Consider the following 25107-nt stretch of genomic DNA (forward strand, 5'->3'; position numbering starts at 1 on the left):
AAATGCTTCAAGGAGGTAACTAGGCAATTTAATCAAAGAGGAATGATAATAAAAGTCACTAGGACAAACTTATGAGATTATTCTATAGAATCTTTTTCACATCCTTGTTGGATATATGACATCTGGTTTTGTTTTCACTTTCTGTTTTGTGCGTCTTTAATTGACCGTACAGTCAAGGAGATATACTGGGCGAGTTCACCTCATACCTCTTTGGTACAGTATCATGTACATGTACAAATGTATGTGTGTATTCCAAACCATTCAGCTTCGTTTACGTGGAATGGTATCTAGGCCTTTCAACAGCAATGGCAAAAGGAGGAAAGAGATAAACATAAGGATTGAGAGAATGTAGCAATATTAGTAGAACACATCATTGAAAGTTTGAGGAAAATCAGACAATCCGTTCAAAAGTTATGAATTTTTGAAGTTTTTGTGCAGTACCCGCTGGATGAGAAGACTACTGTACTGCAGTGTATGAATAACTTAGATGTCACATGCGTACAACAATATAAGGAAACTATAAAGGGAATTTCACAAAATTCCATCTTTTGAAAAAAGTACACATTCCCCTGACTCGTTACCGACAAATGTTATGGGTAATATTATTCCCCCTGCCTTTAGAAAGAGGCAAGTCAAGTGCTCTTTTATTATGCGAAAAAAGTGAAAATATGTTGAATTTCTTTTACATTTTCTTTATATTGTTGTACGCATATGACTCACAAGCTGTAGTAGTCTCCTCATCCAGCGGTTCCAACACAAAAATTAAAAAAATTCATAACTTTTGCATCGATTGTCCAATTTTCCTCAAACTTTCACTGATGTGTTTTTAAAGTGATTCAGATTTAAGCAAGGTTTGTTGCTCTGTGACGAATGAGTCAAAATAAACCATTCTCATGTGAAATGGATGAACTGTGACCAGGGAAAATGTTTCTGACAATTCCCTCAGGACTGATACAAGGCAGATACATGAAAGGAGTGCCATTTACACAATCATGGCATTGCATTCGATGAATAGTATGCTATAGGCCTATGTTTGTGAAAGCCACCTGAAGAAAAGGTGTGATGTTAAAGGTCATAGCTCAAGCCAAGAACATATATATTTTTTTAATCTCAGTGTCTTGGCACCATGGAACAATGATACAATTGATTTGTAATTGGAGGCAGAAAATCTTTGTAATAGTAATTGATCCATGAGGCAGGATTAGTCCGAAGGAAGGATTTTTTTGTTACTCTTTTTAACTTCAGTCACCTCATTGTAGGTCATAGGTATTACAGCTTCCATTCTGTTATCTTTTGTTACATCATGATTTCTCATATTTTGTCTTGATTGAGGCACAAATATCCTGCCTCTGGAACTGGTTTCTGTACCAACATTTACATGAGCAGTCAGCTTCTTGCAGCTAGCTGACTATTTCCTTTTTTATGTCAGGGACCATTGATTATCCCCCATGATGCTGCACAGATCTGTCTTTTGTTTCTTTTGTGTTTGCTTGTTTGTTTTTGTCTAGCTCATTTCATTAGTAGCAGTGTTTAAAAAAAATCTGTTGAAAAGACTGGGGTGAAAGACTATCCAGAGTCCTGCTTCAAAGCTGACCAGATAGCTCAAGGTCTGGCAAACAAGCTGACCGCGGCTGGCTGCTTGTCTTGAGTGTCCAGACAGCTGAAGGACTACGGCCTGGCCATTAACATCTTCAGGGAAACTCCGGCCAAAACATCACGACCTTGTCCACAACATGAGTAGACTCCGGACAAAGAGTTTCTTGTTGTTTGTGTTTTTCAGTTGGCTCTCGCCAAGTTATGTCATCTTCCCCCGATTCTTGAAAGGGTCAGGCGTGTAAGGATATGTGTACATGTGTTTTATGTTCTGAAAGATAGTTACTGGCTTTACAATTTGACAATGGAACAAATTAACAGCACTGGGCACTATGTCTACCTAGTAATCCACTGCATTTGTGGCTCAATGTACCACTCAAATACTGGGATATTGTACTGCACGGTTGATAGCTCTCACATACACTGAAGCATTTCATAAGGAGTACCATGGAGCTACAAACCATGGGAGTACATTGTGTAAGAAGCAGACTTTGCAGAAACATTAGATAAAATATATTTATTTATTTGTTGGACAAGGATAGGAAACTTTTGCAAATAGGCCTACTGTGTGAATTTTCTTTATGTTGTTTTTATAATCACAATGAATAAATGACAGTAACTCCTTTGCAGATGGCAGGTGAGATGTAAAAATGATCAGAGAATAGCAATCTGCAGGTATGTAATACCAAAGATTTGGGGTTAATCGAGCAGGTGAGCATTACAGGAAGGAAACATTATTGTATAATAATAATAATATGTTTTTCCTCAAACCTTGATTTGCACAATAGGTACTTTTTTTGCACAAGGATTTTATCTAATTTCTTGTTGGGTTGGTTGATTTGTTCAATTGTTACAATTAACTCAACTGAAAAGAGATAGTCTAGACTTTTTCCAATGCCCACCAACTAAAGTAACAGCAAGAGATTTTTCAAACATCTCAATTATTCTCATGCAGCATCTGTAAGCCTATGTATGTTTATTTTGATGGTTCTAGATCCTGCAACAAGGAACATGTCATGGGACAGAAATTGCAACAATTTACTGTCTTTTGAGTCTAAATGATTGATTGAATTTGTTTGCCAAACTTGTTTTTTCCTCAGAAAATTGTATCTTACCAAATGTTTGTATTATTAGGCCTATATTTTATATTTATTCTATTTTCATTTGTGCATTTTATTCTTTCAAAAAAAAAAAGTTGCAGATATAAATTGAAATCAGGCTGGGGGGGGGGGTCAAATATTTTTTCAAAAGAAAATGAGAATTTCTCGGCTGAAGTCTTACATGAAATAGACATGGGGCCTACTCTGTATCATCATAGTCTCACAGTTAGTAATGTTGATATGACTGGCCTGATTAGGTTTGCAATCTAAACAAATTCAGCATCTAAAATGTGTTGGGGAGCACCCACTCCTTGTATAAACAAAGGTGTTGTGCAAATCCTAAAAGCATGTACTTTTTGTGGCCTTGATTAAACATGTTGATTAGTAATGGAAGAAAGCAGCCGCATTCATTAATGAGCCATTAATTTTCCAGCATGCCATTTGTGCATGAAGGTCATGACAAAAAAAATGGTTTTATTAACGGATATTCTTTTTTTCTTCTTTTTGTATTCCCAAAAGAATTACTGGTAGGTATGACAGTAAAGGCAAGCTCTATAACAATTTGATCAAGAGGACTGTAGCGTAATTAGCGTGAAGCAACTTTATAGCACCCTCAGGGTTCTTATGAAATTGTTTGCCATGTTATGTAACAGGTTTTATGATGTTGGGGTCAAGATCACCTTGCGGAGTTGTGGTTGAATTCAGTTGGCAAGTGTATTGCCTTTCTTGTCATATCTGACTTCACTGATTCCCAGTAGGCCTGATATTGATAGAGTCTGTGACTTGTGAGGTCATTGGTTGTAAACCGTAGCTGCCTATCAAGATATTGTACTCCATGAATACAATGGTCTCAACATTACTGAGATGGGGGGGGGGGGGGTGCTGCTCCTCATTAATTGGTATGATTTAAATGGTTTTGCTTTCCTTTAATATTAATCTGTCAGTGCATTGGATAAAATCTATTCTCATGAAGTAAGTCTATAGGCCAGCAGGCAAAGAATCAGTGAGTACAATTGTAGGGCCTACAGTAATATCCCATTCATGTTTTCACAGCTGTAGCCTTACATCCAGTCACAGATAACTCGAGTTATTTGTTCACTTGAAATTGGTTCTTCAGTTCTCTCCTCCCCCCTCCCCCCTTTTATTAGTGGTCTGTTCTTTTTATCCAGCATTCATTAAGAAAAGAGTGAGAGAGAGAAAGAGATAAATACAGTGGAGTACTGGGAAATAGATATTTCAAGAAGATATTTGTGTCTTTATTTCTTTATTTCAAGCAGGAAATATCCTTTTCAAAAACAATGACAGTGCAAAGAGTGGTGCTCACAGACTTGAAATTGGCATTCCCATTGTACGATGGATCAGACAATCTGATACATTTGTAAAAAGATTATTTTGTTGTTTAGGTAGGAGCCATGCATGGACCGAAAATAGGGTATACAAAGTTGTTGGAGAAAAATTTTCCTGGATAAACTGATAACGCCCTCTGTCTGTCCGTCCCTCTGTCTGTAAATCATGACACCATCACTTCCTGCTATATCCTTCACACTCTATTAAATCATCATTAATACTTGCTAGCAGATCCCAAAGAGAAGGGAGGGGAATAGTGGAAGACGGAAGAATTAGAATCCGAGAAGAAAGAAACAGAAGGAGTACTGGTAGATGTGCCTGAAAAAAAAAAGAAAGAAGAGATATAGGCCCTATACAGGTTTGGAAGAACAGAGGGTTGAGGAGAGATTTTTTTAGGGTGATGGAGATTGGGTCAGAGGATGAATTCCATGGAGAATTTCACTTTAGGTAGATACAACTCAAAGATATCTGACCCCTACTCTTACATGCTCTTCTTACCTCACCCCACCCCACCCTCTATCTCTCTCTCTCTCTCTCTCTCTCTCTCTCTCTCTCTCTCTCTCTATCTCTACCATATCTCTCTCCCTCTAACTATCTCTTTCTTTTTCTCTACTTCCTCTCTAATATTTCAAGGTGATATGTCAAATGTAACTTCCTGAAAGATCTCATGGTCTCTTAATAGTGTCCGTGCCCTTTGTCCCTTCTAGCATTCTGTGAAATTACCAGATTTTTATTATCTTTTCTCCTTGGTGTTTATCTCACTCTTGTGCTGTTATGAGCGGGTCAGGGACATGAATTTGCCAATGCTTTTATCCCAGGCTGTGATTTGTCAGGGATTGTTAAATGTCCTCTTGTTGTCTGTCCTCTCATTGTGCAGGGACCACAATGGTAAACATTTGGGCTCAGAGCTACATTTGCCCCTCAGAACTTTGGCAAACTTTTTGAGAACTTTGTAGCAGAAGAAACGTTGATGACAAGGAACTTGGAAGAGGAGACTTAGACATGCATCAAATGTTACGATTTCTTAATACCTCCGTATATGAGCAAAAAATCATTGAAAGAAGACTTAGCAACCACTGGAAATAAGAAATATGGTACATTTCCCAAATTTGTTGCTTCTGTTGACAAGTTCACGTTCATAAACATAAGGATTGAGAGAATGCAGCAATATTAGTAGAACACATCATTGAAAGTTTGAGGAAAATCGGAAATCCGTTCAAAAGTTATGAATTTTTGAAGTTTTTGTGCAGACCGCTGGATGAGAAGACTACTGCAGTGTGCGAAAAACTTAGATGTCACATGCGTACAACAATATAAGGAAAATATAAAGAGAATTTCACAAAATTTCATCTATGAAAAAAGTACACATTCCCCCGACTCGTTACCGACAAATGTTATGGGTAATATTATTCCCCCTGCCTTTAGAAAGAGGCAAGTCAAGTACTCTTTTATTATGCGAAAAAAGTGAAAATATGTTGAATTTTCTTTATATTTTCTTTATACTGTTGTACGCATATGACTCACAAGCTGTAGTAGTCTCCTCATCCAGCGGTTCCAAAACAAAAATTTTAAAAATTCATAACTTTTGCATCGATTGTCCAATTTTCCTCAAACTTTCACTGATGTGTTCTACTAATATTGTTGCATTCTCTCAATCGTTATGTTTATGAAGGTGAACTTGACTCACAAGCAGGATGCAAGATACAAATGTACATTAATTTAGTTCGAACAGCATCAGTAATAAAACAAAGAAAAGAAAATCAGTTGCTCCTATTGAAGGAGGTGGATTGATAACTTCACATGAAAAAGTTTGCAGGTCTTGAAGTAAGGCTAAGAGAGGGAGTAGAATGGACGCATACCTGGAAATCAAACAGGGGTCAGTGATCCAGAAGGAGGGTTCAATGACCTTGGCCATTTTTTTTTTTTTGGGGGGGGGGGGTGGTGGGGAGGGAGAGATTGCTTTTCCAGCACCTGGATTGATGAATGGTCAAGGCCCTTCACTGTCTTGGCATCTGAGGACATTGATGGTCAGCTCTGTCCAAACACAGTTCTCTGTTATCAAAGTTTCCCTCTTACCTTCCCAACTTGAAAGAAGAAGAGGAGGAAAAAAAAACGACTGATGGTTCTTGCTGTCTTTATTGAGCTAGTCTTGCATTCAGAAGTGAATTTAGATTCACTCACACCTCACCTTTCCATCTTCAGTAGTTTGCCTGAGTCTGGAGAGAAACTATTTCTCAAAATATTTCTCTGTTATTATCATTCCATGGACATAAATAAGCCAGATATGAATAAGCCAGAAATATTGTCTTGATTTTTGGCACAGTCTGTACAAGGCCTCACTACACAAATGTAAAAAAAAAAAAAAAAAAAAAAAAAAAACTTTTTTCTTTGTTTGATTGTTTCTTTGTTCTTTCTTTTATTCTTTTTCTAAATGCCATGATGGTGTTCAATGAGCTCTGTTACTATCAATTTGCAAGGACCACAATGTTCCCTCTTTGCACATTGTTAATAGTGAAACCTATGCCTAACTCTGGCTTAGTCAATTCAGAATCAAACTTAAATCTTAGCAACCCCCCCCCCCCATATCTATCATACCTAGTACTAATTCTAGGCCTACATGATTTCAAGTTAACTCAGTCACCACTGGGAGATTAGTGAGCATGTCTAAACAAAATGATAAACAGAAATAGCAAAATGTTAGCATGAGCGCCTGTATATCTCATGTATGTAACTGTACTAGCATAATTGAATAATACAAAAAGTTTTTCATTGCACTCATCAAAATAGCTGCCTTGTCCATGCATTGGTCACTCCACATGCATCAGGCACAAAACCACTGGTATTTCATGAAATTGAAGGAATTGGTTTCTCCTGATGAGAAGAAAGTCTTTGGAGCTTCCTGATGGAGAATATATAAAAAAAGTCTTGGAATGATGACCAAGATGGCTATTCATAGCTCTCTATGGAAGGCCACATGAGGTGGCTTACATTATTTGAAGTGGCGTGAATGTCTTTGTTATACATCCACATGGCTTCTTTTATAAAGAAAAAATAAAGTAACTCTGTGTTTTACTCCAGGTTGGTTATCCTTGGTCACAAATCAGCTTTACTTGGTGTCGAGATTCACAATAGGGACTCATTTTTGATTGATCAGTGAGTGGATGTTGCCTTGGTTCTGTCTAAAGTGGATTTCAGAAGAATCAAATGAGCCAATTTTATTTTTAGTGCAATGTGTAATGAGCAATACAAAAGGAAACTTCCACAGGTAAAGATAATACCTTCCTCTTTTGCTTTGCTCTTGGAACCATGTAAACAGGAAACTGTGTTTTTTAGGTATTACTGAATGATTAAGTGTTATTTTAAACGTAAACCTCTGATTTGACAAATTTGCAGGTTCAAGTGAACCACAATTGGTTTACGACTTAGAAACTGTAATTGCATCAACCTTTAAATCATCCCCATTAATCTCGTGCTTTGCCTTTAGCCCAGGGACATCGGCTTGCTTCAGATTGTGTTGTATCATAAAAGATATCGTGCTAGTCAGCACCAGGCTCTCTGAATATTCATTTTTTCCACTAAACTTACTGAATGGTCAGTGGTCAAGGACTGCCCATTCAATCTCTTCAGCAGATTTAGGCCCTGAAAATTGTTTTTCTTGTGTGTATCTGTGTGTGTTGTGAGTTACCTTGTATTCATGAAATGCCAAGGGAACGACAGAAGCCATAGAGTAGTTTATCAAATGGGCATTGCGACATGGGATGTAGAACTTCTGAAAGTGCATAGGAGTTTGAAGTCATGGAAGTGTGTATGACTCTTTGTTTGCCAGTGAGTCAAATGTTCACAAGTTTTACACAAAAATAATAATGATTTGGCATGCAGAAGGTTAAGAATGTTTCAGAGAAAAATGTTAAGACTTTCACTAAAAAAAAAGAATGTTAGGAATTATCTTCCATTTATCAATGGCTTCACATCCATCCCCACATTTCCATGTTGGTTGTAGTAAAACCAAGATCAATGCTAATTATCTGTGAAGTTTGTATGGAAATGAGAACAAACTTACATATAAGTCTGGAAAAAAAAATATGCAGAGTATGTGTCATCACTATTGCTCTTTTTTCAGAATGTTAAAGTGGTTGCCTGACTGACCTGCCCAGATTGTGATATGATTAGTGTTGATGGGTTAACATGAATTATAACATGAGCAAGAGAGAGATCAGAAATCAACATTTTTTATCCGTAGGATTCTGTACCCACTGGAATACTGGCAGTAGAAATGTGCTAGCATTTTCATTCCTTTATACTCATTCAGAACACATGTAAATTCATATTCATGGATGTCAACATGACATGTTACACATACAGTAAGATGTCAGAATTGGGGGCTATATGTCATAACCCATCACTAGTCCTCAGGGCCTATTCATTGATACTTTTTTTTTTCTGTCATCACATTTTGCAAGCTTGTCTTCTTCAATCTACAAGTACAGGCAGATTTTACCTGCAGCTCTTTCATGGCTGTGGTTATGTCTGGTTATTAAACTATTCCCCCCCCCCCCACCCTGTCACAGCACCATATTCAAGGTGAAACATTTTAATGTAGATTACAGTCGGTCACAGGCGGTCAGTTGTCCTGCTAATTACACCTGACAGATGACCAATTCTCACAGGCCTGCCTGGATTGAAAAGAAATTGGAGAGGGAAAACTTGATGCGAGAGTAATATTGCTGCAATGACACACTCATATTCATGGACTATCTCTTACTTTGTGTTATTATTTCAGTCTGTCTGCAAGAGCATGACTATGTTTTCATTTTTATTGGGGGGTTTGAAAAAAACATTTCTGATAAAGTGAAAATGTAGGAGAGAACAGACTGCACAAGTAATAAAAATGTCATTACATTAACTGAAATGACAAAATCCGTTAGAGACCAGAGTTGTAAGGTTATGCCTCAATGGCCACAAGTGGTATAGAAATAATCATCATTAGTCCTTGAGATGGTATTCAAATTTTTTGTTCCTGGTCTGTCATTCCCCCTTTTTCCAGCTCTCTTCTTTTCTGAGCTGATCTAAACAAATGTTATATGAGCTCCAGAGGGGAAGCTTTGCTCTCTGTTCAAAGAAAGAAAGAAAGAAAAAAAGAGAGAGCCTTCAGCTGAAAGCTACATGGCTTGGTTGCGGGTCAGGGACCACAACTGATGTGAAACTGTTTATATCATCAAAAAACGTTCATCATTTGTGCAGTGTATGTAGAGTTTTTTTTTTCCTTTGAGGATTTTGGCAGGTATTTGTTATACTGACCTGCCCAGTCTTTTAATGATGGTGTGAGATACAAGTAACAGCCTCTGCCCACTGCTCATGATGATAACACAGAGGAGAATGTGTCAAATATAAACTTGCCTTCTTCTGCACCCCTCTGCCACGCCTTTTCTGCCACGCCCCTTGCCTAGACTCTCTCCTCCTCCTCCTCCAGTCCTTTATCCAGGGTTCCTCCTCCTCATCATATCTTTCCCTCTCCTTGAAAGGCATTAGACCCTTTTTTTCTCCAAGGGGGCAAGGACACCCATAGCCCCTCCACTCATTTCCTTCTCTGTACACATGATGTATTTCTAATACAGCAAATTTCACAGTTTATGGCCTGCACCTTATCAGGAAATATTCAGCTGTTTAATTCGCTGTCACTCAATTTTCAGTATTGTATTATTCAGTTCTGATGTCTCAGTGTTTGTAAGCAGAACAAGGCATTATTTGACTTTCTTTCCTGTTCTGCAATGGGCCATCATAGCGCCAGAATTCTATGTGGGCTGTTGATCCTCCAAAGTAGATAATGAGGAAGTTAGAAATGTTCTTTTAGAAGTATAGTGAATAGAGTGGCCAGACTCAGTGGTCATCCAAATTGGAAGATTAATGCCACAACGCCCACTAGGCTTTCTTCCTCCAAATCTTTTTTTACTTTTTTTTCTCTCTCTATCCATCCATCTTTCTATCTGTCTATCTCTCTATCTATCTATCTATCTATCTATCTATCTATCTATCTATCTGACATTCCAGTGGTTGATATAAATCTATAGAGCTTACAGGTCTGCATTCATAGTTTTTTTTTTTTCTCGTCATTATGATTTATGTGCCATCTCTTTAATATTTTCCCATAAACTCTTTTCGGGATGACCCATGCTTCACCATGGTACATTACTGCTGGAGGCAACCATGTCCACCCTGTGTTCTTGTGCGGTCAGATTTGACACAATCGTCTCCAGAGCCACTAACTTTTGTTCATCGCACTGATCGGGGAAAAGAAAAATCACCATTTGACATCATACCAACCAGTCTTCTATGGCCTGTAATTTGAGGGGTCAAGTAATGAGAAGGAAAAGTATAATATAGGTGTTATATGAGTATCAAAAATTTCCCTTTCTTCCCAGTTTTTCCTAGCAGTTTTATTGGTGCCATCATTATTTTTGAATTTCAGAAAAGCAGCCGTCCATATCTCCCTTCGTAGAAAAAAAATGAGGTTTTTGACCACCAATACAATTGTGATTTTATGGTCTGCAATTTTAGTCTCATTTAATCGTATGAATGACAGTGGGCAGAGGGGAAGGGGGTCTGTAATGAGTGAGGGTTAAAGGAGTTGCCCTCTCCTTACACACACGTGATGAACTATGAAAAAAAAGTCATCTTTGCTGTCAGCCAAAAAATCTTGACTTGAGTGAGGATTGTGTTGTTTTGATTTTGCTGTATGTGTGTATGGATGTGTGTGTGTGTGTTGGATATGTGGGTGTTATGCGTAGGTGTCTAGGGGGATATTGTAAGGCGGTGCTACTTTAATTATGTCTGTGCATGTTTTTCAGCTCTTTGTCAGACTTATTGCTGGTAGACCTTGGCCTGTGCAACAGCTATAAAATATATTTTCCTGATGATTATAACTATCCAAACAATCAAAGCTCCATGCTTATCCATCAAGTATTTGTGGTGATGTTTAAAATGAGGCCCATCCTCCAATGAGGACCCTGTGTCACTTATAGATCTCATTTCTCTTGCCAGTGCTGTTATGATTGATGTAGTTTTAAGTTTTCTTTTCTTTTCTTTTCTTTTTTGCTAGCTTTGTGAATGCAATACACATATTTCGGTATGGGATGGCTGGACGGTTTGTATCAAACCAATGATTCAAAATGTTAAAAAAAAAGCAAGAGAAAAGAATGAAAAGTGTTTGCCAGTTTTTACAAAACTGTGAAAATCATTTACATATTCCTGAAAGTGTTTGAATGTGTGTTTTGAAACAGTGGGTAGGTGCCTATATCTTATGATACAGCAGTAGATCTGTTCATGTTCCCTGAAGTTACATTTCAGCACTTGAAGAAATTTATCAGAAAACTTCATTTTGTGGGTTCGTAAGGTAATCAGAACAATCATGTGTGAGAGAAAACCGATGAGTTTTTGGTCTTTGCATCTATTTTAACTACTTTAAAACTAGAGATTTATTCCAGTCTGTGACGTATTCCCATTAAGACAATCCTGAGATGAGATGATTAGGTCTCAGACTTGATAGACTGATTGCCATTGCAATGTGAGGAATTTCACATCTTCAGTGGAATAAAGATTTGTAAGCTATGACATCATTATCTCATTATACGCTCGTCTTATTCTTAGCAAAAGGCTCTTGTAAAACAGTGTTTTGTTGTTGTTGTTGTTTTCTGCATACTATGTAAGTATGGCTGTTAACTTGCACATACTGAACTGCACAGGTGTTCATTAGTGTGGGGCATTGATTAAACAATGTTTCCTAATTGTGCTTTTCATGTGTTACAAATCAACCAGACCACAGTGTGGAGTTCACTCGAAACAGGGAGGCGAGAAGAAAAGAACAAATCCACACCTGTTGGAATGAGAAAGTTTAGAGCTTTTTGATCGTTTAAGGGGTAGATGCTTCTACCCCCCCCCCTTCCTCCTTCTCCCCTCCTCCTCCTCTTTCTCCTCCTCAGATGTCCAGAGGAAGCCCCTGTTGGCCTTCCAGTTGAGCTCTCTTCCCTTTTATGACATTCTTGGCCGTCATCAAAGATCCCTGGACATTAGGCCTGGTCACATGATCATTCCTTGACAACCTTGGCTGTCTGGCCACAATGGCCTGGCAGTTGGAATGACCAGTGGTCAGCTAATTATGCGATAACATGGCCAAAAGAGATAGGTGGACATTGGATGCCCCAAAGTGAGATTACATGGCAAGGCCACATACTTGCTAGCCTCCGGCGCCAGTCCTCCTGTTCATATTCATCCGACTGCAAAATAAATTCTTTGTAATGTCATCGGCCAGGCTGAGCTACACGTATGGCCTGCTCACTGGAATAAAACTAGACGTGTTGATTGGTTAGGAAAGCAATGAACAGCAAGAAATTTCAATTTATAATGTGTAATTGCTATCTTGATCAGGCCACATGTGTGCACTAAAACATCCATTATTGTGATTTTAAATTTTCCTACCCACTTGTGATTCCATGTCTGTAAATTTGAACTCTAGGCCTACATAGTAATCAGTAAACTTTTGACAGAACTTGCTGGAATTGGAAATTTATCGTGTAGGCCTGTAGGCTAATTGCTTCCTGAAAACTTGTAAGCCAAGAAAGATTTGTGGCACACTGATGGAATAGCAATGACTTTTACTGAATTAAATTCATGAAAAAGTTCTAATTTCCCCCATGTAGGATTTAGGTGGCAGCAAGTGCTTTTATTGATGGTATATATAAAATTACAATATATATTTCTGTTAAACAAGGGCCTTGCATATTACTCCAGCCACTTCCATTATTATAGCAGATAGTCCCATATGTGCACTCTGTGGTCAGTGCCTGGCTGAAAAAAGCTAATGTTAGTAGATAATGGAGTCATCTATCTTGTATGTGCCACGCTAGTAATATCGTGACAGATAATAGAATGATGCTCTCGAGAATACAAAGTGCCATGCTATCATGTGCATTCCAAGCAGAATGGCTAGTTGCTCATCAGAAAGAGTTAGTGGCCATCCCCGCTTTATGTCTGCACTTTTGACATTTCTTTTCTGGTGCTGTACTTTTTCAAGGAAAATGTTTCCCCCGAGAAGATACCTCCCAAATATCATGTATCTCTCCGTCCCTTCCTTCATCATCGGCCTTAGTTGAAATTCGAATGAGATATCAGATAAGCGAACTGCTGCAATCAGGGACTGGTTATCAGCCGTCCTGGTGTGTACTTTGAATGTTGCGGAATTATCTCGCCCGGCAGCCTTGCACTTTTTGTAGCGCGCAGTGATAAGGATGCGGGCCAGCGCGGGCTTCGCCAGAAAATGTTCTGATTGAGATTGGGTGTTTCCTTGGAAGCTTGGAATCTTTCTGTCATTGTTGAATAAGAACTCTGTATAGTGTTTGTTTCCAGAGCCTTTCGGCTAGACACTCTAACACAATCAGTCTGAGAATGTAAAGAGAGACGTACCGCTGTATATGACAGACTCTTTATCTATTTTTGTAATTTCTTGATTCCTCTCTTACTTGTAGCAGCAACGGGGATTGGGAAAGAGACAATAGTATGTCTTATGATCCCTCAGTAAGCTCCCATTCTTTCCCATCATACGTTGAACAATAAGTAGATCAAGTTCAAACTGCCATTGCCATATATCAACATTCACATAACACCAAAATTCAGTAAGATCACTGGCCTACTTGAATTTTTAAGCTTTTATGGAGGCAGGCATACTTTCAGATGAAAGTCAGTAGAGAGGAACACACAATATACGATGTATTGCCATTTGAGAAAAATGCAGGTACTGAGAGGTTGTGTGAAAGGAAATGGTGCAAGAAAAAATGGGAATGGAACAAATTGACTCAGTCTGATGCAGGGAGTTAGAAACCTATCATGCCAAGAAAGAGTGACTGGGAAAATTATGCAGTCTAAAGTTAAAGATGTCGTGCGAAATGCCAAATATGCCTAAAATGTCACCGCAAAACTCTGAGCACCTTGCAAGTGCAATTTTTCTATCAAAATGTAGCATGAAATTTTGAGTGTTGTTACAATTGAGATTGCCCAATGTGTGAAGAAAGCTGAGGATTCTAAGTGGTCCCATTAGTTCTTTTTATACAGATTTCTCCCAATGGCTGTGCACAAACTTTAACTTTGTAGGCTTTGTAGTCTTAACTAATTGCTTACATTCATAGTGGTAGCTGCCCACTACCTACAACCAGGGAGGTGGGAGCCAATTGCACATTGTGATGATTAAAACTCACGATATCTCTCAAATGGCATGACATCACAATATGGCATAGCATAGAATGAAACATCAAACATCTATAAGAGAGAATGGGCATGGATTTTAGAGGTTGTGAAATAGACGAGTGTAAGTCGATATTCACTTCACAACATCTAGGCCCCTATATATACCCTTTAGCTTTTATGTCATAGATCATATGACATTGTTCTCATGCAAAAAGTCATTAAAGCCTTTGCCCATCCCAAATCACTAACCCCCCCCCCCAAAAAAAAAAAAAATGATGATAATAATAATAAGAATAATAACAATAAATACATGTAAATAAATGAATGAATGAATAAATGAAATAAAATAGAATAAGATAAAATAAAATAAAATGATATAATAAAATGAAATAAAATAAAATGATATAATAAAATGAAATAAAATAAAATGAAATAAAAAATAATAATAATAATGACAGCAAGAAACGATCAAGCAAACAATGAACATAAAAAAAAACAAGCAGGGAAACCGGACAATTTAAAAGAGATAAGATCAAGTTATTTCTCAACTAGCAGCAGGAAGTATGAGAGTCACTTCCAGCGATAGGGCCGCATCCAATTCCCAGAATGCCTCTGACGGGGAAACTGCCATGCTCTCCACAAGGCTCTCTGACCTGTGATGAGGATGTACCTGTGAAATGAGTTGAGGCCGATTTGAAGAATAGAAGCAGTTTTGGTCTTTAACAGCACAACATAAAATATCCATACATCACCACGCACCTTTCATTCCTGTTTAAACAGACCTTACCATGCCAAAGGTCCCCAACAATGTCCGGAGAACAAAGTTACACTTCCTACTACTTATCATGGCCAAGTTATGGAAGATTTACTCTCAGTAATGAATAGTCTCCAGTTTAGTGTTATAATCTTTCCACATGATTTTTTTATTGAGGTCATATTTTCCCCTCCAATTTTCTTTTTCAATGCAGCTATTGTATGATCACTTTAACAAAATACTGTCAGGCATTACTTTTCTTTTTTACACTGAACATATACCAATCCCTTTCTTCTGGGCCTTTTTTTTTTTAGTGTGTCTGCTGTGACATTTTTTTAGTGTGTCTGCTGTGACATTTTCAAGAGGATTAGGTGAACCTTTTTAGGTCTTGAAAGCATTGTGAGTTTTAGGCCTATCCACTGTATCCTTTGACAAACTGAAACCACTTTGACAAACTGAAACCACATTGACAAGAGTTATGTGTCCCTTTAATCATCTTCCTTGTCTGCCTGACCTTGGCATGGTCCACAGCAGCTGCACAGAAGCTTGCTGGCGGTCAGCCAAGGCCTCACTGGTCCAGACTGACCACTTGAAGGGATATTCACCAGCAAGGACCTTGTAGTTTTAATTCAGACCCTGTGCTTGTACCATTTGCCATCTCTGGCAAGTGGATGTCTGTGTTTGTTCAGCTCACCTCCCCGGTTTGTTTCTGTTTCTGTGTCTGTGTGTGCTTTTAGCTGACAGTCTGCCTGTCCCTAAAACTGAATGTCTGTCTGTCTGTCTGGCTGTCTGTTGGTGTGTCTCCTGTCATTCCTTCTATTTGTCTGTCACTGTCCTGTCTATATGCTTGTCATCTTTCCAGGAATGGAATAGGTTCTGAAGAATGACACAAGGAAGTGGAGTAAGGTAACTGAGCAAACCAATCCGCAGTTATCACTCTTGACTTGTGGCATTTCCATCTGTCAGACCTATCTCGACTATTGAAGATATCGGCGCCAAGCGAAGAACATAAGTCTTAATCTCTGCATGCGATTAGACGTAATATGTAGCAAACAGGTGAAGGACAGAATCAGTCTATCAGTTAGGGTCTTGCAGATAGCCATGAAATTGTTAGATTTATGCAACAATGGATATGGAACAGCCGACAATGTAAATGTGATAGCAGTGACAATCAGAGTAGATTGTATTGGTCAGCAGTTTTTGGTATGGCGTGGTTTAAAGATCATTTGGAATATGACATGAAATGTAGCCAAACAAAAACACAAACAAACACACACACACATTCTGAATGGTTGAACAGGAAGGACATCATCATATGTGATATAGAAATCTCCTTACAATCAGCAGTCCTTTTCTGTTGTAGTTTTGAGCCTTCCGCACAGTGATTTGCAACTTTTTGACTTAAGTAGGAGTATCTAAATGTTCTGATTTTGATCCCAATGTATGAGTTACATGGTGTCACAGTGTATGCTGTGTGGCATGGAAAGTTCTTTGGACAATACTTGCCCCACTGTAGGATAATTCAGAAAAGAAAGAAGTGGACAGATCTCAATCAAACGGATGTATCCCTACTTATGTAGATACGGTCTGCTTGACTGCAAGACTGCAAGACGATGATGTGGCAAGCATGGTCAGTCAGCCTGGTCAGTTCTTCAGGTCACTGGCCAGGCCCACACCAAGGACACTAGTCACGGTCCACCACTTCAGCCACCCCACCCCACCCTCCCTGGTCACAACTGAGCAGTACAGCTATGTATAACCAAGGAGGTACTAGTACCTCCTTGGTATAACCTTGATGAGTGGAGGATGATGGGGAGGGGGGGGGGGGGGGAGGGGGTTAGAGAGAGAATTGAATAGGAGAATAGGAAGGTTTTTGTTGAGGTTTTCATGGAATTTTTTGAGGCTTTACTGGCAGGAACAGATATTCCAGGGAGGCACCTCCCTGGATATTCTTTTTTTTTTTTTTTTTGTAAAGAAGCGCTTGACACTGACCTCATGAATAACTTTGGCATTAGTTTTATCGTTCCAGGAATTTGCCTTCCCTCTCTTTCTTTGTCTTCTCTCTCTCTCTCTCTCTCTCTCTGTCTCTTTCATGTTTATTAAACACGTTGTTCTTTTCTGTGAAAGAAGGTTGTAATCATTTCATTTGTGAAGATTCAGGGAATTTATTTGTACAAGTGTAGGTGGGACTCTTTGACATATCAAGGTTTGATCCTGTCTTTATGAAGAAATGCTACACAATTTATTGAGATTATTTCATTTGGCGGAGGAGAGAGAAATGTTTCTTCTATAGGTCTTTTCTTGTTCATATGAATTTGTTTGGGCTGCAGATTCTTCAGAAGCTTTTAGATTGCTAAGTTTGTGATGGACTCTTACATTGACAACACATGAAAAAAAAATTAATGCTATTTTTTCTCCCTCAAATTGGCAGTTGCATGTAGATATCTGTGTTTTTTCCCCCAATTTAATAACTTTCATCCTTTCAATCTCAGCCCTCACAAATATAAGAGGTAAGAAATGAAATTCAGAGATCCCAACCAATGTAATGATGACAAAATGATAAGCTAATTTCCCCCAGGGCTTATGGGCTGTAATCTCAGTCCAGTACACAGTTGCCATGGAGACCCAAAAAAAGTAATTAAGCTTTGTGAAGGAGTTGACACCAGTTTACATTCATGTAATTTCTGTGAAGATTCTTTTTCCCCCATAGTAGGGGTAAATCAACATTATCACACAATTTTCAGGCATGTTTATCATTCACATTTTTTATGCCTCCTCTCAGGTAGACCTTCATAATTCTTACACTAATTGCATTTAAAAAAAGCAATTAGCACTTTCCTGAAATACAGTTGTTACACCTTCAGTTGAACAGATGTCAAATTTAGAACTACATAGGGCCTAATTGTATTTCATCCACAACACTTTCATGTTTGAAGTAGTGATCCTCGTTATAATTCTTTTAAATTCTACCTCCCTGAATCCTGAAAACCTAGTTTGTGAAATAGGAACCTGAATAGCGACAGAGAGACAGAACCATTCCTTTCTTGGGGGAAAGTTCGTTTGCAGCTGCCCTCTGTCTGAAAGCAGACCCTTTTCAACAATCTTTGGATGCAAGTGCTATGGCCATCCTATATTGTGCCAGATTTTTCAAATGAAAGAATTTATAATGGCCTGTGCTCCATTACGTAGTTTGGAGAGAGATCTTAAGTTATTTTCCATGCCACTGGCATAATTGAGAAAACAAAAACAAAAGTTCTAAAAATTCACGGAAAGATGTGTCCAAGGAATGAACTTACTCCTTAATCCAGGTTTCCATCCATCACTTGTCACTTCCCAAAAAGTTTGAGTGTCCAATTGCGTGGAGTCCTGAGGTATTTGCGTCTCGTGTGGACGATCATGTGATTATTTCGTATTCTGCCCCATTCTTCTCTCATAAGTTCAGGATGCAAAAGAAAAAAAAATAATAATAGTAATGATAAGTAAATAAATGAAATATAAGAACAAAATAACCAAAAGAGTAATGCCCTCATTGTTTGCAAAGAATTGTCACAGGTTCCCTCGTGAGGAGAAAAATTGATCATTTCTGATGAAAGCAATCAGAGAGAGTGTGTTCATTTTTAGTGAAGAAACATCTGTAGTATTCCCATGAATGCATGGACATGTTAGGTAAATTGGCTTCAATCTGGAAGAGCCAGTTGTGCCCATAATTCAAACTAGCAATCAACCAAGCAGCAAGCATCGTGTCTCCTTCAGGAATCTGTGACCAAACTTCATCACCAACTTTCTCTTCTGTGGTGTGTCATCAACACATCACTAAGCAAATGGAAATGCCAACTCTTCTTTGTTTGCTCTTGTTATTGTTGTTGCTTCAATTCTTGCTATGCTTGTTGAGATAGGCCTACATGCATGTTCAAGTTTTTGTGCCTTCTGCCAAAAGATTATAAAAAGTGAAACCTAAGTTTGTGTCTGCATTTTTTTCTAAGTAAAGTACTCTGATTGATAGCCTCATGTAGTGATAGGAAGACTGTAGAAGACTTCAGTTGACAATATGTAGCCATACAATGTAGCTATGTATTCTTTTTAATTCCAAGGAATGATGTTTTCACTTCATCCTCTTGCCGTTGCCATGGTGACAAGTTGTCATCTGTTTGGTAGTATCCTCCAAGTCCTTGAAATTAAATTCTTGAAATATTCAGATCAAGAATACTTTGATGGAATACATACGTGAGCCAGTTTGTCTCACTGTAGTGCCACAATCTTGAACAATATTTGTCTATGCAAACCACAGTATCTAATTTTAGTCCCCACAAACTGTTCAAAGAGTTTACTTTCTCTCTTCACCTGAAGCATGACTTGTTTTTCATTGAATTGCCACAGAATGAAAAGTACAGAAAACTTTCATTGCATGAATAATTGACATGGTAATGGATTGGTAGCCAACCCATACTTTCCCTTCCCCCTCCCTGACTTTGTGATCATATAAAAAAAGAGTGTATTGACCATGCTAAATCTGTATTTTACCTTTGGAAACTCATTTTTGAAAGTATGAGCATGTGTTCATTGCAAATGATGTATAGACGATTATATTCTAGTGTAGATTGCTGGACAATATGATTCCTAGTAGTGAAAATGACAAAATGTTGGGAACAAACTTTCGCCTCAGAGTACATTTTCTATTCGAGATAGATAGATAGATAGATTGATAGATAGAGAGACATTGATAAATTGACAGATATATATAGATAGATAGATAGATAGATAGATAGATAGATAGATAGATAGAGATAGATGGAGAGATAGATTCAGATAGAGAGAGAGAGACAGAGAGAGAGAGACAGATAAAAGAGGGAGAGGTAAGATGGATGGTTCTAGTAGGCCTACTTCTATATGCAAGATCTACACGTAAGTAAAGAGCTAGCTCTTTGATCTAAGAATGTAATTCCATCACATGTTGTTGTTGTGTCACACACACACAGACACACACACACACACACAATTAAACGATGTTGTTGCTCGTGTCTCACAAAAAAAAAAACCCAAGAATTTAATGATATCAGTATGTATTGAAGATATTGATCTGCAGGTTTTGACTCAATAGATTTTTTTTTTATGTGTGTGTGTGTGTGATAATGCAGGGCATCAGTAATGTCCCATGAACATCCCAGAGTTCTCTATGGAAGAGAAGCTTCTATTTATTCTTCGCCCAAAGCTACGCTGTGAGCTGCCTATAATTTAGGCCTAAGCCTACTAATCTCAGCTTTAGACTTTGAACATTGCAGTTATTAGAACCCATTTTCTGACCGAAACTTGGTCCAAAAGAATGGCTCTTTTTTTTCTCTCTCTGGTTTATTATAGAGACTGTACATAACTGCACACTGCACTTGCTGGAGAGGAACCTTTGGTTGAAAAGAGGGAAATAATAGGAAGTGATTTGTCTAAATGAGCATTAGTTTTGCATTCATTGTTAGTTTTGTTTTCCAGAATGAATTGGATGTGTGCTAAGGTGTTCCTACTTTGTTACATAAAATATGAGACTACTGCTCTCTGGGTCTGCTTCACAAACAAGATGACCGTATTTGATTCAACTCCAGGGCAATGCTAAAAAGAAAAGAAAAAAACAACAACAATTTTGATATTTGATGGTTGGTGGTGTCCCCGGGTTACCTTTTTTTTCCCTATCCCCTGCCCTCTGGAATGGAAGAGTCCGTCTGGATGTTACATAATGTTCCTACCTCATGAAGGCCAGCCGTCATCCCCTCCAGCAAATTCCACTTTGGCTTTGGTACTGCGCTCTGTGGTCAGTAGTAGGAAGGGCACATTTGACGTCAGTGCAATGGTGGGGTGGGGTGAGGTGGGGAGGGGGGGGGAATCCTCTCCCAGTTCCCTAGTCGGACTGACAGTCATATTATTGCTTGGCTACTTTCTCATCTCCCCCCCCCCCCCCATCTCTTTATCTCTCTCTCTTTGCCTCTGCTTTTTTTTTTCTCTCTCTCTCTCTCTTTTGTTTTTTAGTAGTGGCCTATTTTTTGTCTGTCTTTTCTTTGTGCATTCCTTTTGCAATCTTTAGGCCTCTCTCTAACCTTATCTCCACTTTTTTTTCATGCACTACAATTTTATGTATCCCTTCTCCTTCCCCCCCCCCCCCCAATTTAAGCAAGCTTGTAGTGATTCCACAGATAGTGTTTATCCTTTTCAGAGCATCAAAAAGATGATAACCAGAAAGTGAAGACCTGATAAGACTACTCTAGGTCTTAATGGCTCTTAAATGGACTGTACAGTACTGGTTGTGGTGGATATTCATGTTTTTTACCTTCCAAGTGAGATAACTATAATAAGAAACCTCTTATGAAATATAAAACAGCATGTGATTTCAAGAAGGATTCAACGTTTATTTGATGAAAATTGGTTTTCAAATGGCGGAGATATCCAAAAAAAGTGAAAATAATAAAAGACTACAGGCCCCTTTTTAATTAGGATCTCTTTGTTTCACCTTGTTTTTGGATATCTCAGCCATTTCAGAACCGATTTTCATCAAATAAACGTTGAATCCTTCTTAGCATTACATGCTCTTTCATATTTCATAAGAGGTTTCTCATTATCTCATTGAAGAATGTTCAAAACATGAAGAATCCCCACCTCAACCAGTACTGTACAGTCCATTTAAGACCCCAATTGTACGTAGGGACTTGAAATTTATTTCATTTTTTTTTTCTCAAGATAGTGTAAGGATTACTTGTGTCAAAATCCTTGGGATTTGCTCTATTTCTGTATCGTTTTCTATTTCTTGAAAGAAAGGGGGAAACAGCATTTCGAAGCTCTGTTTGTCCCTATATAGGCTACTGTAGCATCCCTCTGAGCTATATCAGAAGTTAAGTGTTGATTTCCTACTCACTTGTCACTAACCCTATAGGGCCTATTAGCTTTAAATAGATGATTTTCCAATCATAGAGTCATTGGGTAAATATGTCTATCATTTAGTGTTTGGTTGTTGTTTTTTTAAGATTTCTCTATTTCCCACTGATTATTTCACATCTGCCATGGACCAAAATTTTTCTCAAGTTGGAATCATTAATCCAGGGAAAAGCAAAGTCAAAACGAAGCAAGATGTGAGTTTGAAAGCAACACTATAGGCCTATAGCACAGCAGTATTGAGACTGCTGAGGTGTGTGTTTTCTGTATGGCTCAAGTACAACGTAGATAAAGACCTCTTCATCCGAGAATTACTTCTACATCATCGATGTTGCTTTGCAACTATGGCTGCTTATCTGATCACAGCCTGACCAGTTGAGTTATGATCAGCAAACAATGTTTTGTTGTTGTTGTTGTTCACTACTACTCGAGTCTTGACCCAAGTTCATTATGTAACCATTGCTGTGTTTCATTGTTAGGCATTGAGGATTCAAGATTGAAGCAGTACTCATAGAGATTCGTTCTTGTGCCTTGCCATGGATCCACCCCCACCATTTTAAAGATATACTAGCCCAACAAGAGATGCACTGAATACATATGATGATGATGCATAGATATATGCATTACTTCACTGACCATTTTTCTCTTTTCATCTCCCTCTGCAGCTGTTCGAGAAGATCGAATGCCGGGCGGACGGAACACGGGACTGTCTTATAAGGTACGTAGAGGGGGCAGCAAGCGCCCTGCTGCAGCAAAGTGTGTCGCCACGCTGCCAGGCTCATCGAAAAGTCTGTTTTGCCCTCTCTCGTCTGCATGATTCATTTGCATAATAACATTTGAAGACGATGTAAGAGACATTTCTTGTCTGTCAGGGGGAGACACATAGAGGGTGACTGCAAATTAAGCACATAGTGACTGCATGTACCACAGAGTGCAGTGTGCAAAAAGCTTCTTGGGTGTAGATTGGTGGCTACACTTCTCTCTTTCTGGTGCGACTATGCCAGCGTGCATATAGTTTTCAAGCACATGAATACTGACTTTACTATTTTGTTAGTTATATTTATGTGTTTCTGTGTGGATTTATGCATATGTGCCTCCGTAAGCAAGTAGGAAAAGATTCACATACCCAGTTCATTCATCTATTCAGATATTTTTACATCATGCAACATGCTTCTGATTAATATTCAGCCTTTTCGGGCAATCTCCAAGAAACCCTAAAATTCACAAATGTTTCCAAGATTTGAATATATAATGATTGAAAATGCAAGTGAAGACAAGCACACATTGGTTTGTTAGCATAAAATCATTATTGTCAGTTCCCCTTGATGTAAAGTCCACTGTATTTTACTGTTTTGATGATAAAAATAAAATTGTAGCATCAACCAGTCAGAGAAGAACATGTGTTTAGGGCATTGTATCTGATCATGCATACCAACCAGCATGTGGGATTTTTATGACTTCCTTCTTTGTGGAAAAATGGCAGTGTTCCTGCAGTATTGTCATGATGTTTGGCATAAACAGCAGTAATCATTAGAGCGTATACAACATGAATGAGAAGCATTACAACATAAATTATTTATCAAGCCTTCAGGGCATACAATATCACTGTTTTACCAACATATTCTCTTATTGTTTTGATGGTGATGTTCAAATACATTCAATTTTGATAGTCAAATGTGTTCGCGTGCAGTGATACACTATAACCAAAGCAACATCGAAGCTGGTTCATCCCTGTGGCATCTGCTATGAAAAGGGACAGCATGGTAGAAGTTTAATCAACATTGTGTATGATATAAAGTGGTGAAATTCTAAATGGTTACATGTTTTCATGAAAAGAAATATTTTTCAGAGTCCATATGCCAAGTGGATGAGGGGCTGGTGTGATTTTCTGTGCACATCTCCTTTTTATCACCACACAAATAGCTACTTACGAGAGAATGATTTTTATTTGTCATATCAAATGTTTAGACAGTCGCAGTTACTGAGCAATTACGATTTTGAAGTTGAAGGGCTTTTTGTTGCCATATTATTGATAAAGAAAAACATGATATCGTGGTATTATTTTTGTGTAAATAGATAGCAGAGTTGTATGATGACAAGACCACCACTTCATATAGTTTGTATCATGTGGTTGCAATCAATCTTGATATCTTTTTGGAAAAATGCCAAATTCCATACGATTTATCTTTCTTATCCATTGTCTAATATGAATGAAATTTTAACATAAGATACGTTCAGACCACAAGCCTTAACCTGGAGGTTAGGAAACCTCGAGGTTAAGCTCTTAGTTAGGGACCGTGTAGACGCACTCGTAGTTAGCTAACCTCCAGGTTAGCTCACAAGAGCCACGAGATATCTCAGGGTTAGCTCTCTAACCACGAGCCGCGGAGGTCCCCACTCGTAGTTTAGCACCGTTTGGACCAAAAAAACAACCAACTTAAAGGGGCAGGAGCTTAACCTCGAGGTTTCCTAACCTCGAGGTTAAGCTTCGTTGTGTGGACGCACGTCGAAGTTAAGGGGCAAGAGCTTAAAGGACAAGTCCACCTTCATATATATGTGGATTAAGTGAATGCAGCAATATTAGTAGAACACATCAGTGAAAGTTTGGGGAAAATCGGACAATCCGTTCAAAAGTTATGAATTTTTAAAGTATCTGCGTAGTCACTGCTGGATGAGAAGACTACTACAGTGTATTATGTCATATGCGTACAACCATATAAAGAAAATAAAAAGAGAATTTCACAAAACTTTACTTTTTGAATAAAGTGCACATTGCTTCGACTTGTTACTGACATATATTAAGGGTAATATTATTCCCCCTGCCTTCTGAAAGAGAGAAGTCAAGTGTTCTTTTGTTATGCGAGAAAAGTGAAAATATGTTGAATTTTCTTTATTCTTTCTTTATATCGTTGTACTCATATGACATCACAAGCTATAGTAGTCTTCTCATCCAGCCTTGAGTGAGCAGAAACTTCAAAAATTCATAACTTTTGAACAGATTGTCCGATTTTCCTCAAACTCTCAATGATGTGTTCTACTAATATTGCTGCATTCACTCAATACACATGTCTATGAGGGTGAACTTGTCCTTTAACCTCAAGGTGTTAGGGCTTGTCGTCTGAACGTAACTATTCTGTTTGTTCAGTTTTACTCTATTCAGTAAGGTTATGT

At 38.3% G+C, this 25107-nt stretch overlaps 1 protein-coding gene across 1 annotated transcript in view; it reads left to right on the forward strand.

Annotated features, from left to right (window-relative positions):
• LOC139732225 (nuclear hormone receptor family member nhr-91-like) overlaps positions 1–25107 on the forward strand; it is a 49345-nt gene that overhangs the window by 17029 nt on the left and 7209 nt on the right. The window contains exon 3 of the mRNA XM_071643102.1: positions 22602–22654. Coding sequence (XP_071499203.1) covers positions 22602–22654 — 53 coding nt within the window. The remainder of the gene's footprint in view (positions 1–22601; positions 22655–25107) is intronic.

Source organism: Diadema antillarum, unplaced genomic scaffold (assembly GCF_040938485.1).
Source record: "Diadema antillarum isolate AM-2024a unplaced genomic scaffold, OU_Dant_1.0 seq00000406_RagTag, whole genome shotgun sequence".
NCBI lineage: Eukaryota > Metazoa > Echinodermata > Echinoidea > Diadematoida > Diadematidae > Diadema > Diadema antillarum.